Raw genomic sequence first — 15,587 nt, 5'->3', positions numbered from 1 at the left:
TCAAGCTAGCAGAAAAAAAATAAAGAGTAAATTAACAGATGAAATTGAATTTGATATTCCAATTTATTGGTGACACTGATGACAGGCAGGGGGTGCAAATTGTGATTTCCTCCTCAGGAGCAAGGGTTTTAGGCTCAAGATTTCCTCAATCATGCCATCTTTATTATGCACTTCGAAAGATGAGAACTCTATATGTTAGAGTCTTCGAGCTAACGAGCTTCCCAAAAAAAGCTCAATGAGGACAATGTGCGCGGGTAGCGAGCAAAAATGTGGTATTGAACAGATGAACAGATGCTCATTTCCTTCTCCTTTACACCCCATCCATTCCCTTTTTGATAGAGGGAGCACAACTTGTTCAGTGCTTTATAATTCTTGTTTTTTAAAGTTCCTCAACTTTTCGCCAGCCCATTCGGGGCTGGTACCTGTTCGCCAGCCCATTCGGGGCTGGTACCTGTTTCAGGTTTGGGGTCAGTTTACTCAAGAGATTATATTTTAGTGGTATTGGAATGATTTTTTTTTTTTACTTTTTGTGGTTAAATTTTTTTTTAAATATTTTAATTCGATTTGTTAGGAAAAGTAAGTATGTTTTGCCGTTTCAACGAACGAAAACGAGTGAGTATTACCAAAGTTATGTTTGAACTAATTAATTATTACTTTAAAAGTTTAAAGGCCTAAATGTAACAATAATAGTTAATATATATAGCATCATATGGTCAGCAGAAGAAAATCTGACATCACCTATGATGTCATATCAGTGTCCTTGACCGGGGGTCCTTACTCCTTGACCACTGAACAGCGTGATATCATGTTGATAACAGATCTATAGAATCAAAATCTTCATCATATCCCCGGATCATATCACAGATTCTCAACAATATGTGATCATATGGACCATATTGATGTGAAAGTAGTTATCTATCATATCCTGTGTCGTTTTATGGATAAAAATGACTCAAAATGTTATTGATGAAATGGTTGCTATCATAAACATCAGTTTTGTCTTTTCAACAGGAAAAATCCGATGCAAAATAAAGTTTTTAGGGCCTAGCTATAATATGGGCATAATTTATGCATATAGTATTGAACAATGTACCCCATTTGACATGCACTTATAGATAAATAAATTGTCTTACTTTATTAATTTAATAACTTCTTTATTATAAATAAAATGACACATAACTATTTGATTCATAAAATTACATTCAACAAAATGATTGAAGAGAAAACACACAAGGCACTAGGCAGACTGTTATAGAATGGAGTATGTAAGATGCCATGTCCATAGCTTCGCAGGAGTTTCCGACTAGCAATCAACATGATCAGCACATTCAGAAAAACACAGTTTAAGAGTGAAGATTGTAGTGAGTAACCAGTCCTTTATAAATGTGCTGGCCACTATCTATTATAATATAGTAGGCTTAAACTATACATTGCGAATTAATTAAGTTATTTTAAAATAAAATGTACATGTAAGTTAACTCAAACCGGCAGTGTATATATCGAAAGCAGTGAAATCGGACATTCCTAAGCGAAGATATTGAGTTCGTAAGTTCTGGTATTACAAAATTGGAAATTGAGATATCGTGGGTAAAAAGCTGAAAAGACAAAAAAACCCAACGACAACAACAACAACAACAACAACAACAAAACAAACAGACCAGAACAATTTGGAGTACATGTAATGAATTAAAAGAGTTGACATGAGATTAGGAATTAATGTTTTCTGCTGTTTCAGTGTGCATGTTCTCATCGTTGATGGTTTGGTGGACTGTCATGTAGATGTAAGCGTGATCCTAAAAATGCCTTTCACATTGACCAAAACTAATTACAAGACCTCTTCTACATTGAGGCTGGCTTTCCCTTTTAAAGGGAATTTTATTAAATCCCAGATATAAAAGTATGATGTTGTGTGATTGTAGGAAGATCTCCTCATTTGGGACGAGCTTTGTTTTTTATAATAGTTTGACGGGCAAAGATTTCACTTTTCCAAATTTGAAATGATTGGTATCAGAGTCATTTCTGAACACGATACATTGTACCTGTATTAATTGTTTTATGTTTTAAGTTGTATTTTGTCATTTCAGCAATTAGTGGGCCAATTTCAATGCTTTTTTTTCCTTAGTCAAATTAAAACAAAAGGTTGAATATAAAATTGTCAACATTATACGTACATAAAATGTCCTGGATTATTGATAATGTTTGATTTTTTTGTGTGAATGAGCATGCGAGTATCCCAGGGCGAGTGTGAGCTTTGTTTTTGATAATTTTGTTTGTCTTTGCTCTTTCCCTGTTTTGTGTTTTATCCTTTGTTTACATTAAAAAGTTGAATAAAACATATGAAGACAACTGAACAATTTAGTATAAAATAATGAGTATAGGTCTACATTAGGCATATGCCCTAAAACATGTTTAGAGATAGGCCTATGACGTGTTTTTCACAATTTCCTCCAAAAAATCTGGGAAAATGCAGATTGTTTATTACTATTAGCACAATGTGTGACAATTTTTCAGAATTTGGAAAACTTTGTCATAATTTTGAATTGATATGAACAGTGTTTAGAAAATGATGGCAAGAATGTGTTTAGAAACGTTGCGTTTAGAATATAGATGTCACATGTTTAGAAATTAAACACTATCACTGACCAATGTTCATAAATTTGACTGAGTAGCTTCTAAACGTGTCATTTACAAAGTGATGGCAAAGTTGTGTTTAGGAAAGTGTTTAATCCCTAAGTAGGCCTAGTGTTCATGTTTTTGCATATATTTTGGGTTATACACAAATTTTGTCATACTTTTAGCTACTTTTGTCAGTTCAATTGGAATCTCATCAGCCTCCCATCTGCACATAGAATCAAGAGCTATTAAGACCCCCTCAGATTAAAACACACAACAAACACACATTCATATTATCTGCCTGACCTGGCCTGGAGCACACTCAGGAGCAGGATTGGAGCCCTCTGCTGGCAATTCGTGATTATGGCATACGGGCTACTTTTAGCAAATGACGAATTCCGAAATTGATTGACTTTTGTCCACATTTTTGTTCTGTTTTTTGCTTATATTAGCATCATGACGGAATACAAAGGAGCAGCCAGTGAAGCTGGAAGAGTTTTGCATCTTATGAAGAAGAGGGAAAAACAAAAAGAAGAACTAGAACGTATCAAACAGAAAATAGAGCAGGTACAAAATTACCAGTTTACTCACTGAGTTTTTTTTGTTTTGTTCAATCATTGCATGATATAAATCATGATTCACTGTCTTCTTGAAGTTCTCACAATCTTCTTGTTTACTGTTTAGTACACATGTTACAGGGAACCTATGTGGATTTTGGTATCTGGTTATATAAACAATTAGAAAGGAAAATAAAATTGGTTTAGATGTGTTGCAGCAGCTCACCGTTACCGACGAAACCACATTGAGATTGAGATTGAAAAAAAAATTCTTTACGTAAAGCGTTATTTTAAATGCAGTTTAGTAGTACAGGAGGAGGAGTAGTAGTAGTAGTAGTAGTAGTAGTAGTAGTAGTAGTAGTAGTAGTAGTAGTAGTAGCAGTAGCAGCAGCAGCAGCAGCAGCAGCAGCAGCAGCAGCGAGTGCGCTGTAACTCTGTAACTCTAGGTACAGTTACTGGAACTAGGTCTAGCCACCCGTCTGGCCGTCATTTTAGACGGCCAGGTTGCTCCTGGGACGGGCAAAGTTAATGCCTTTGACAGATGCTATATTATAAATTGTATGTTTTGAGAAGCTAATTGACCTTTTTAGCAGACCCAATTTGTAGAATGTTCAAGGCCATATCAGCACATATTTGAACTCTTTGAACACCCAATGGGCAATAGATGTCTGGTAAATGTTTTAAAGGTCAAATTAGGACAGACAATTTTATTCAAATGACGGGCAACCCTCAATTTCTAGCTAAGACCCTGACAACAGGTGATCACATCAAAAATGTTGCTAACAATGCACTTCAAGAAATTTTGGACTGTTCAAAATAAATGATTTGTTTTCAAAAGATACAATAGACTCACTTTCATAACTCACATTTGATGACAATTTTACAGGATCTCTGTTTTCCTGCATAAATCAAAACTACAGTCCAAAATCTCATAGCTCACGCCACGTTGTAGTAAATTCCATGACATATATTGACTACCGGAAGAAAGGAGGGAGGGCCCTCATCACATTTTGTATCATTAATCAGGCCATGCTATCAATCAAGCTATTATTCTGATACATTAACTATATTACTAGCTCCTGTAAATGAATATGAGTATGACCTTGTACCAAACCCATGAACAATGTTTTTAAAGAATGATTTATATTTCATCTTTTCACAGGACAATGTATCGAAAGTTGAGACTATAAGTTCACGTTTTTCAGCTCATTATGATGCAGTAGAACAGCAGCTCAAAAGTAGTACTATTGGTAAGTAAACTGTGAAGTCTTCTATCATCTTCAAATAACTATATCATCATTATTCTGCCTTATGTGTGTTTTACAGTGGTCACAGCAATCAGTTACACATGGTAATATGACTTGTACAAAGTAATTCAAACTTATAATTTCCTAGCCTAACATACACTTCATTTTGCTTGTTCATATCTTTAAGTGATATATATACAGTAAGCTAAACAATTAGGTACCAGTTGTGTTCATAATTGGTACCTTAATTTTTTGGCTTACTGTATATATTTCTTATGTCACATGCATTTGATTTTGTGTACTTCTTTCCCTCAAGGTCTGGTTACTTTGGATCAGATGAAAGCAAAGCGAGATGACTTAATACAAGAAAGAGAAAAAGAATTGGCCAAAACCAAAGTGAAAGGGTGAGAGAAATACATATAACTTATGTTTAAAAAGAGGCTTCACAAAAATGTTAGGAAATCAACAGAAGGAAAGAGCTTTTTATTGTTTTTATTGAGGAAGACAAATCATGTTTAAGTGTAAATATAAGTTATAAATTATACCTGACAAAAATCACTGACCAGTGGAGTAAGCTGGGTAATGGCAAATATTTGCTTTATACTCAGTGATTGGTGTACCCAAAGTAGCACATATTTTGACAAGTTGTTAAAACAGATCATTTATTTGCAAAGATTTTTAACATGTAATCTTTAATTCACACAGGTCAAAAGAAGATAAAAAGAAATCCAAGAAAGGTAAACACAGAGCCAAGGGAGGAACATTGTCATTTACATTGGATGAAGAAGAGGAGGGTGAGGATGATGAAGATGCAAATGATAGTGATGAGCCAGGTAAGTGGAGTCTGACCAAAAGATAACATTTGGTTGACATTCTAACCATGTTTAATAATTTTGAATATTAATATGAACACAACAAGAATGCAGCAGATCATATGCTACATATTTGCTTTGTGTCGGCAAGGACTCTTCTGAGTAAGTTAATAAAAAAGACAATGATTTTCTCTCATCTGTTTTTAATACCATAGAATTTGATCACTGATCCTCCTTCATGGAGGGAGAAACAGTATACTGCCAATTTGGTGTCATGTGCCCAGCAAACTTTGTTTCATAAGTGCAAATGTGTTTGAGACATGTATGTAATTTGTTGGGCAAATTACTTGTGTTAAATGCTGCAAAGATCTATAAATCTTGTGTGGCTCACACTTTACACATAGGTAGTCCGATTTGTTTATATTGTGTTTTGTACCTTTAAAGGAAGCCCATCATCCAAACAATTTGATTCCAAATTATTTTGATTTAAATTGCTGCTGCAGCGGTTTAGATATTAGAATCAAAAATGTGTATCACAATGGCCCATAGGTATGAGTGGTATACCGTCGTGGGGGATGAGGCTACTGTTTTGTTCATACCATCAAAGGGCAATGTACCTCAAAAATAATAGTGTTATAAAACAAATTACCCATTTAAGTTACCAATCATCTTTTGATGTTGGGCCTTTGCTGAATAATACTGGAGGACAATATTGTGGTTCCCATAATTGAAAATCCAAAATGGTTGATTGAATCCCTCCCATAGTTCTTTCCAGTTCACTCTTCCAGAGAGTCGCACTCTCATCTTATATCCGTGCATGCACAAGTCAGAATCTTGTGGGTGGAATCTGACATTCTAACTCATTAGAAATCACCATTGGAAGCACCCCCGATATGGTTTATAAAATAAATGTGATTGGACCACAGGCATTGCATATATTCATGAGATTACAAGTATGACATCAAAAAACAAGCTACAAGTAATCTATCTGATCGATTCCATCACCTGTGTGAAAGTTTATGTTCTTCCAACAAATTGGAACCTTATGTGTTTTACATAAAATGCCATTATGTTGCCTTCAATGTTTCAGCTCTACCTAAGAAAAAGAAGATCAGCAAAAATCCAGATGTAGACACAAGTTTTCTCCCAGATAGGGACAGGGAGGTAAGATCCTATTTTTAGTTGTTCTTGAGCCAAAATTATGTTCAAACAATTTTCCTAGTGCAGGAGATCAGTATATAGAAGTCATGAGGATTTCATTCAGTCCTGTGCAACATGTTCTTTAATTTGCAATTCAGATGGTTCAAGCAAATTCTATGCTATAGCCAGTTTCAACCACCATGGCCAATCAATTGCATTGAACTTCCGTACTTTAATTCACCAAGACATAACTGTTAAAATCAACTGAACAGAAGTTTACAGAACAACGTTTGCATTTTATAATCAATATGACTGTATCAGTTTTTTTGATTTGATTTGATTTGATTTGATTTTATTCGGTATCTCCATATTGCACATACAACAATACAAGGTAATAGATATAAAATGCATTAAGAATAATAACATATAATACACAAAAAACAAACAAAGCAAGGAGATATCACAGGATAGCCCTTTAAGCCCAAAGGCTTATTTCCGAAGGGGTCCTTTATACATAGAAGGGCAAAAGGCATACATACATATAAAAACATACAAAGAAATATATATATACAAGTGAATATTAAAAGTAAAATAAAATCTTTAAACATGATTAAAATCATTAGAAACTAAATTTGGTTAAAAAGATGAGTTTTTACAGACTTTTTGAAACTTGGTTTACTAGAAATTGATTTGATTGCACTTGGTAAGTTGGCCCAATCCTGAATGGCATTATAATAAAAAGAGCCAGAAGTGATGGTAGTGGATTTTGGAACACGAAAATTTTGAGCACTGTTTCTAGTACTGTATTGGTGCACGTTTGAAACTCTGGTAAAATTTGAACTAAGATAGTCTGGGCCAACTTCATTAAAAATATCAAAAACATGGTTCAACCTGAGTTGTTTAGCCCTATTTTGTATGTTAAGGAAATTAAGATCTTTAAAATCATCTTCTGTAATATGATACATGCAATTCTTATTTAAAATAAATCTGATAACTTTGTTTTGAGCAATTTGTAGGCTTTTACTCATCTGCCAGCATACCAAGAAGAAATAGAGTAATCAAACAAACAAAGTACAAGAGCAGAGCATAAAATTTTCTTGATATTTTGATCAAAAAACTTTGCCTGTCTGTAAAGAAATTTGAGTCTAGAATTTACTTTTTTATGACACCAAGACCCATTTCGTCACCATTCAAGCACTGGTCAATAGTAAGGCCTAAGTATTTGACTGAGGGAGTAGCATGAATTGTTTGCCCTTCACACTCAATGGTATAATTTTGCCAATTCTTCAATTTACGTTTTGTTCCAAAAAGAACGAGTTCTGTTTTACCCATGTGGAGAGAAAGTTTATTATCTATGAGCCATTTGTTACAGCTTTCGAGATTTTTGCTAAGCTGCTGCCCAATTTTCAACGGATCTTTATCAGAAACCAAAAGAGCGCTATCGTCTGCATACTGAAGGAGCATACAATCAACACAGTTTTCAGATGATACAAATTTGTAATGTAAAATTGTTGTGTTCTAACTTATTCTTTACCACCTTTCACAGGAAGCAGATAACAGGGAACGTGAAATATTACAACAAGAGTGGAGAGCCAAGCAGGAAACAATCAAAAGTAAGTTTCATATGTTCTCCTTTGTTTTTCTGGTTAAACACATATAATTCCCATTAGAAAATTCTAATATTTTTATTCATACACCAAATGTAAAATGATCAAGGGGAATGAGTCGGATGTCGCTAATATTGTTTTTGAGCTGTTGGCAAAAACGGTGGTCAAATTCTTTTGTTTTATATTGTTTTCAGCCATTGATAAATTGTTCTTACTTCGGTAACAAGATGTCTGATTTTGATGGGGTTTTCATCAAAATGAAGCATTCGTAAACTGCCAGAAAATGATGTAAAAACTTCTAAAAAAAGCGCTGTGATTTATAGTGCGCTACGCTTTGCAGCACAATGCCTTAACATTGATCCACAAGCCTCTGCACACTTTACAGGTTGTTGCTGACCTCTACAGCCCCATATCATTCCACAAACCATTAAACAACAACACAGGGACTTGCAGCTAAGAAGTGCGCACCCTAGACATTCTAATTGAAATTTGCTGACATTTGACTCATTCCCCTTGATCATGTCACAAATCGAGGGTTGACAAACAGAAGGCCTTAACTCAAAAAGTGCCTTTTGAGAAAAATGAGTAAAATAATATTTTTGCATTGAGATGTGACCAAGTATTATTGTGCTATAGATGCAATAGGAAGTTGAATTGAGTTAAGGCTTATGATTTTAAGAATCTGTGGGTATTACAGATAATTTTGGTACCAAAATCTCAACATGGCCAAAAGTGAGTTAAGGCCTTCTGTTTGTCAACCCTCGAAATAAGGTTTGATTTGTCTTTACACATATTAATTGTGTGTAATTCTGACAGTTTTCAGAAATTGAGCAACAGTCAAACCATATTTTTTTTCTCTGTGATTTGTTCTTGAGTGTTTTTTAAAGCAAATAAATTCTCAAAAGTTAAAATAAAACTACACATGTGTATTTTGCTGCTTCACAGATGAAGAAATAGAAATCACATACAGTTATTGGGATGGATCAGGGCACAGACGCAATGTCAAGGTAAGATGGATGCAGCCTGTTATGTTGGTTTTACTCTCTTTACCCAAGTTATGATATTTGTTGATTTTGTGCCTTAAAGGATAATACATGGTGTGTTGTTTGAATCAATCATTATTTACAGTATAATGTTAAAATTCAACTTAAAAATATATATATTTATATTTATTTCATTGCAGATGAAGAAAGGTGATACTGTACAAAAGTTTCTACAAAAATGTCTAGAAACACTGAAGAAGGACTTCAATGAACTCAAGTAAGTCAATTAACCTTTTAGGTAAATCCCATGAACCTTTGCGAGTGTACACCTGAGGTATCATCATTTGATGTCACGCCGACTTGAAATGCGCAGTAATGATGTTAGCTAAACGATGTGCGCATCGGCATGACATCAAATGACAAGATCTCGGGTGTACCCGCAACAGCGTATGGGATTGACCGAAAAGGTCAATTGAACTCACGATAACAACAGGCCTGTGAAATGGCTTTTAAAAAAAAAGCGGAAAATTTACCAACCAGTGGGTTTCGAAAAAAAATCAGAAAATTTACCTACCAAATTACAGTACAAATTCAATGCTATTCCGCGCGTATTTCACCAGCAATAAATTGGAAGATTATAAGCTTCCATTTCATGGCCTAAATGTGAGTGTCGCTCTACAAAATTACATTTTATGGTAGCCATGATGTATCTTCTCTTAATTCCATATGATTTTTATGAAATCAAATGTGAAACTTCTGATGGATGGTTCGGATTGAAAATCGCTTACGAACAATCACGTATTTCGTATTTCCCCACAGGTACCACGACGACATTTTTAACTCATTCCGATGGGCGCAGTTCCCAAACAAACATATTACACAATGAGTAAGAACGAGGAATCAAAGAATATCGCGATGTTATATATGACCTGCGTTTCATGACCCGGGTTCATGACCTTTCAAGCATCGTTAATCTCATTTCCCAGTCGTTTTTATTGCGACACACATGTAATGCTATCAGAAGTACACAGACACACTTTTGATTTTTTGAAAAGTGGAAATTGAAATCGGTCCGAAAAATGAAAAAAGCGGATTTCCGCTCTGTAGCGGAGATTTCACAGGCCTGTAACAATTAACATTACTTTGTAAAACAAGCACTTTGTGGCAATTATGTTGAGGAACAAACTAGAACAATGAGAAGTAAATGTCTTTTTCTGTTGTAATTTGCAGGGCTGTTAGTGTTGAACAGATGATGTACATTAAAGAAGATCTTATAATTCCACATGTGAGTACTTCTAGTTGTGATGTGTATGAATGATAATCAAGTGTTTCAAAGAATGTTGATAATTAGGGAGGGGACAAACATAGTCCATAAGAATTGGTAACAAGTGTGTGTGTGTGTGTGCAGTATGTGCAAAAGTTGTGAACATGTTTATGTTGGGTTGAATGGATTCATCCATTTTAGACCATGCCATGAGGGAGTTCTGATAAAAGTGACTTTTTTGAGCAAGAATGAGAAACATTGTAAGTCTTTAACAGCATAAAGTTAAAATGTGCTAGATAAGCATTGATGTTGTTTTTCAGTCAGACACTGATTGAAGTTATCCTTTTCCATTTTTAATTGCAGCACTATTCTTTCTATGACTTCATTGTAACAAAAGCAAGAGGCAAAAGTGGTAAGTTTGCTGCTATTGTTGTAACATAATGTATAAAGGAGGAAGAAGGGAGTGATGATAACCACTTTTGTTCTGTTTTCATTAACCTTAAGGTTATTAATTATTTTAAACTGTTGTGATTTGTTAGTTCACAGCATCTTACGAATGGTAGTGAGCTTTGGCAAAAACTGTATCGCTCAATTCATAGCGAGTGTGGAGAAGAATTAAAATATCACAGATATACTTTTATAGGTGCTGCTGTTCTTGAGTTACGTTGTAAAGAGGGCTGAAACAACAACACTTTTGTAAAACGTACATAACTCATTAACAACAATAAATTAAGCAAGTTTGCAAAGTATACGATTTGTAGAATGAACTTTTGCAAAACATCAAGGTGCTATTTTTCAATAATATATTGATCTGGATAATGAAAATCGATTTTTAGGTTGCTTCGACCAACAATACCTCGTCTACCCTTAAGTCCTTAACCACACTGTGTACTACAAACTACTATGCTACAAAGCGATTGCAAGACCAAGCGTCCCACATGATCCGATTGCATAATCTAGAGTCCGAAGTTTACCGTTTTCTAAAATCCATTTTCCGTGTTGTAATCCGTGTTGTAAAATTTGTAAATCCATGTTTTATAAATAAAGCTTAAAATGTATAAACAATGATTATGAATGATATTAATGTCACAATAAAGTGTTTAATATCGCGATCAATATGCTCTGATGGAATACTCTCACAATAATAAGCCGACTGTTACGATGTTTGGATGGATAGGGGTTCATGCCTTGGTAATATACCTTTATTTCAGTATTATTAAACAGTATTTTTCATCATAAAAATTGACACACACAACTCAAGATTGTTTCTAACATTTTTATCACGTCATACAAAAATGTCATTTTCCGTGTTGTACCTCCGATTCTGTGATTTTTTCCCTGTTTTCCGTAAAACGGAAAACTTCGGACTCTAGCATAATCATCTGAAATCACATATGTACACAAAATCATTGGCCGGGTAATGTTCACTTGTAGCTTGCTATCCTCGGTTGCATCCTCTGCACCCGATGGGTCTGTGGTTCTAAACGGGGGTGGTAAATTTGAAAAACTTTTCTCTTCATCATCTTCCCTCCCCATAGGCTAAAAACAGGAAGGGGGTTAATAGGATTTATGTACATGGACTTATTGTTATCAGGCACTTCATTAATTATGGTAAAAATTAACATCAATAAACTGTCTATATACTGTCTATATTTTATTTGAATGCAAGTGATGTCCACAATTGGGGATTGCTGTTGCAAACTGTGTGCCATTGATATGATTCAGTAACTGAGCTATGTTCACTATTTTTCATTACATGGTTCAAACAAAAAGTTTTTGTAAATATTTTATTGAAGAAATTATAACTATTATTGTCTTATAGATTTATAATATGAATTTATTTTGTAGGTCCACTGTTTAGTTTTGATGTTCATGATGATGTGAGGCTTACAAATGATGCAACTGTGGAAAAAGATGAGGTAAGAGCACAATGAAATCAGAGATAGTGATAACTGAAGAGGTTCATCAGGTCTGTTGATTAATCAGCTAATTAAAGATCAATCGCTTTGAGAAAGCCAGAAGGTTTCTGGCGAAACTGTCAGCAGAAAAACGTAAGTTTTTCCATTGGTCTTGGCAAAGAACTTTAATTAGAGATAGTGATATGTCATTATGGCTGGCACCTTACAGATCATGTCTAATGTGATTGGATTTCAAACAAATTTCACGACAAAAGATGTTAAGGCATAAGGCTTTGGAAAGCTAATCTCTCAAATTTCACATCCCAAATAAAGAATTATAGGTTAATAAATGCATATCACTTATTAGGAGTGAAATTGTACAAAATAATGCACATGTACTGAGATGATGATGATGATTGATGATGCATTGAATGCATCCAAAAGCACTGCGCCCATGCATTATACACAATCAACGCATGATTTGCATTTTTCTAACATTTGCTCTAATTGTTTCTTGCTATCTAATTGAGTGTATGAACAGTTATTAATAACAGTTACAGAAATGATTAATAGCTCTACAATGACAGAAAGTTGATTCAATTAATTTATTTAAATAAGAAAACATTAACATCAACCAGCAAAGTAGAACAAGAGTATCAGAGTATACTCTATGTAGTGTCCTGAACAAGCTATCATAAGTTGTGTACACACCCAGACACATCATTTTAGCAGTTTTATTGCAGCTGATCTTGTGGGCTATTAAGTCAAACTGAAATGGATGTCGATGATCAAATTTATTTCATCTAAGATTGTGACACATCTCTTTAGTCCCATGCAGGTAAAGTGGTGATGAGGCACTGGTTTGAACGCAACAAGCACATCTTTCCAGCAAGCAGATGGGAGCCATATGATCCAGAAAAGAAATGGGATAAATACACGGTAAATAACCATAACAATTAACATATAAAATGTAGTGCTGTTATACTAAGTTATTTTCACAAGTAATGCTATTGTGAATTTAAATTAGAAGGAATGTAATATAGACAAAATTTGTAAAGCTTAATTGCTACAGAATGGTGAAAATATTTTGTCTCAGCTTTGTGTTTTTATTATCAGGCATGAGACGGAGGTTCAGTCAAAAAGAAGAAAAGCACCAAAAAGGAGAAAAACTAATGAATCTCATATACTTTTGTACAGGGAAGAAAAACTTAAAAGGAAGCATTACTCTAATCAGAGGAAGAATCGCATCCCTGCATTATATGATCTCATTTCACAAACTTGTACTTTAATGAAAGTGTGCACATGAAATCGAAATGAATCAAAATTAAGGGATTAACCTATATCAACTTATGTATGTTATTATGTTTTTTCTCCACACAGATCAAATAATATCTGGATGATCACACTGGATGTGAAGATGGGACCAGTTATGCAAGAAATTGTCATAGTAACATGGATTTGCCCTATACTTAAAATAATATTAATAGCTTTTTTACTGTAATTTATTCCATTTAAGGAATGTAATGCTACTTTAACAGAAGGCAATAGACTCATACATGTAGAACTGTGGCACAATCAAGCACATTGAGTCGTTTGTCAAGCAAATAAACTTTTTACTTTTTTTTTGTTAATACTTGCCCATTAAAAAAGCTACAATATACTGAAAATACTATCAAAATGCGAGTAATTATCATTCCTTCGATATGATTATTTTCAAATTGCAAACAATTTAAAATGTTAGCACTATAGCAGCACATGACCCATTTTGCTTTCATCACAATATTAATTATTAATATTTGGGGATGTAATAGAGGGCAGCATCCGGGGTTTATTGACAGGGCCATCTGATCCCCACTCTCTTAATTTGAAATGAATTTGTAAAGCAATGTTTGCAATTGTATGAGATGTTATTAGTGTAATAACACCATACACATAAAACAGGGTCAGGGATTATGTGTTGCCATCAATTAGGTAGAAATATGTCAGAGTATACCAGTGGATATTCATACATAGTGGTAGATAAAATGAATTAAAATTTTAACTTCAACACTACACTAATTTTCTTCAGCAGATGAAGACGCTAGTCGGACTAGTGAAAACGTTCCAGGTGAGCGAAAAATAGTGTAGTGTTGAAGTTAAAACTTTAATTCATATGTCAGAGTAATTGTGTGTTATGTTAAAATTCAGGGATTATTCTTTTCTTTTCTTTAGACAATATAGAATCAGTCAAATATCTGTTAGGTGTATGCATAAGTCATGTCTATTTATATTTTTCATGGTTACATAAACTGGATGGATCCAAATCAGGGTTAAAACATGTACACTGCACTGCCAGCTACCATGACATAAAGGCACAACTGACAATTTTGTCAAAGTTTTAACCTTCATTGAATTTAGGTTGCTGGTATTTACCCCTACAGAATATGATCTGAAACATCCTTGAGTTCATAGTGGATGCACAAGTCAATGGAAGGAGAACAATTTGATTTCTAATTTGATGTTATGTCTGTTGTGCTCTTTTGTCAAGGTAGGGCAGTATGTGTGCTTAATATAGTAAACATTTCATTTGAATGAGCACAGCTGCCAATAGCTGTACGCGATCATATTTCAAAACACAATGTGCTACTTAATGAAAATACTAACCAATCACAAGTGAGTTGGATTCACTTCCATGTTATACACATTATGGACACATGGGCATTCATCACACATTGTAGCGGACAATCGTCATACTGTTGGTAGCTGTGCTCATTCAAATTAAATTTTACTGTGACATTGATTTCACTCTTCACATGGTTGAGATTTGAGGATATATAGCACCGTTAGCATTTGTAGCTCTTGTGATATGGCTCTTGACTCAAAAGTATAACCTTTTCACTATCGCTGAACGTAATTCTGGCCAATTTTATGTTGCAAACCAAACTTCCCAATTCTATGTTGCAATCTTTGTGCAACAGTAATACCATTTATTAAAGATTTATTTTTGACTTTTTAGAAGATAGCAACGTGCCTGTTAGAACATACAAAATACCAGACTTATAGGGTTCTTTAAACAGTTTTCAATAATAGGAACAATCACTTGTCACTGTTCAACAGTCAGCATGTATACACCATCTTGTGGGCCAACAAGGCATATCAATCAGCTCTAACATAGCTTATTGCTGGTTAAACTGTTGATGGTGAGGTGGCAATTTGTAATGCTATTCAATTTAACGATACCTTTCCAGTTTTCGCAAGCCACACAATTTTGTACAGTGATTAAATTCTACTGTATTTGCCTTCAGGTAATGATTTTAAAGATGGGACATACACAGTAATTTCAGTGCAATGTTTCAAAGTCATTGCATTCAAATTGGCCAATAGCTTTGAAAAAAATTTCTGTGATGGAGATATTTTGCAAACATGGCTGGTTACATCATTGCATCATAGACAAGTTGATGTTATAAGCACATGGGTAGGCATATGG

At 34.3% G+C, this 15,587-nt stretch overlaps 1 protein-coding gene across 1 annotated transcript; it reads left to right on the top strand.

Annotated features, from left to right (window-relative positions):
* The first annotated feature begins 2,973 nt into the window (after window positions 1-2,973).
* Window positions 2,974-15,122, top strand: LOC140148988 (protein FAM50A-like). The gene is made up of 13 exons (XM_072171115.1): window positions 2,974-3,180; window positions 4,333-4,420; window positions 4,734-4,821; window positions 5,123-5,250; window positions 6,320-6,393; window positions 7,916-7,982; window positions 8,922-8,983; window positions 9,160-9,236; window positions 10,190-10,244; window positions 10,587-10,635; window positions 12,072-12,142; window positions 12,950-13,060; window positions 13,502-15,122. The coding sequence occupies exons 1-13, from the start codon at window positions 3,070-3,072 to the stop codon at window positions 13,508-13,510; spliced, it is 990 nt and encodes a 329-aa protein (XP_072027216.1). The 5' UTR covers window positions 2,974-3,069; the 3' UTR covers window positions 13,511-15,122.
* Window positions 15,123-15,587: the final 465 nt, after the last annotated feature.

Source organism: Amphiura filiformis, chromosome 3 (assembly GCF_039555335.1).
Source record: "Amphiura filiformis chromosome 3, Afil_fr2py, whole genome shotgun sequence".
NCBI lineage: Eukaryota > Metazoa > Echinodermata > Ophiuroidea > Amphilepidida > Amphiuridae > Amphiura > Amphiura filiformis.
Note: the sequence above shows the minus strand (reverse complement) of the source record. Positions and strands in the feature narration are given on the sequence as shown.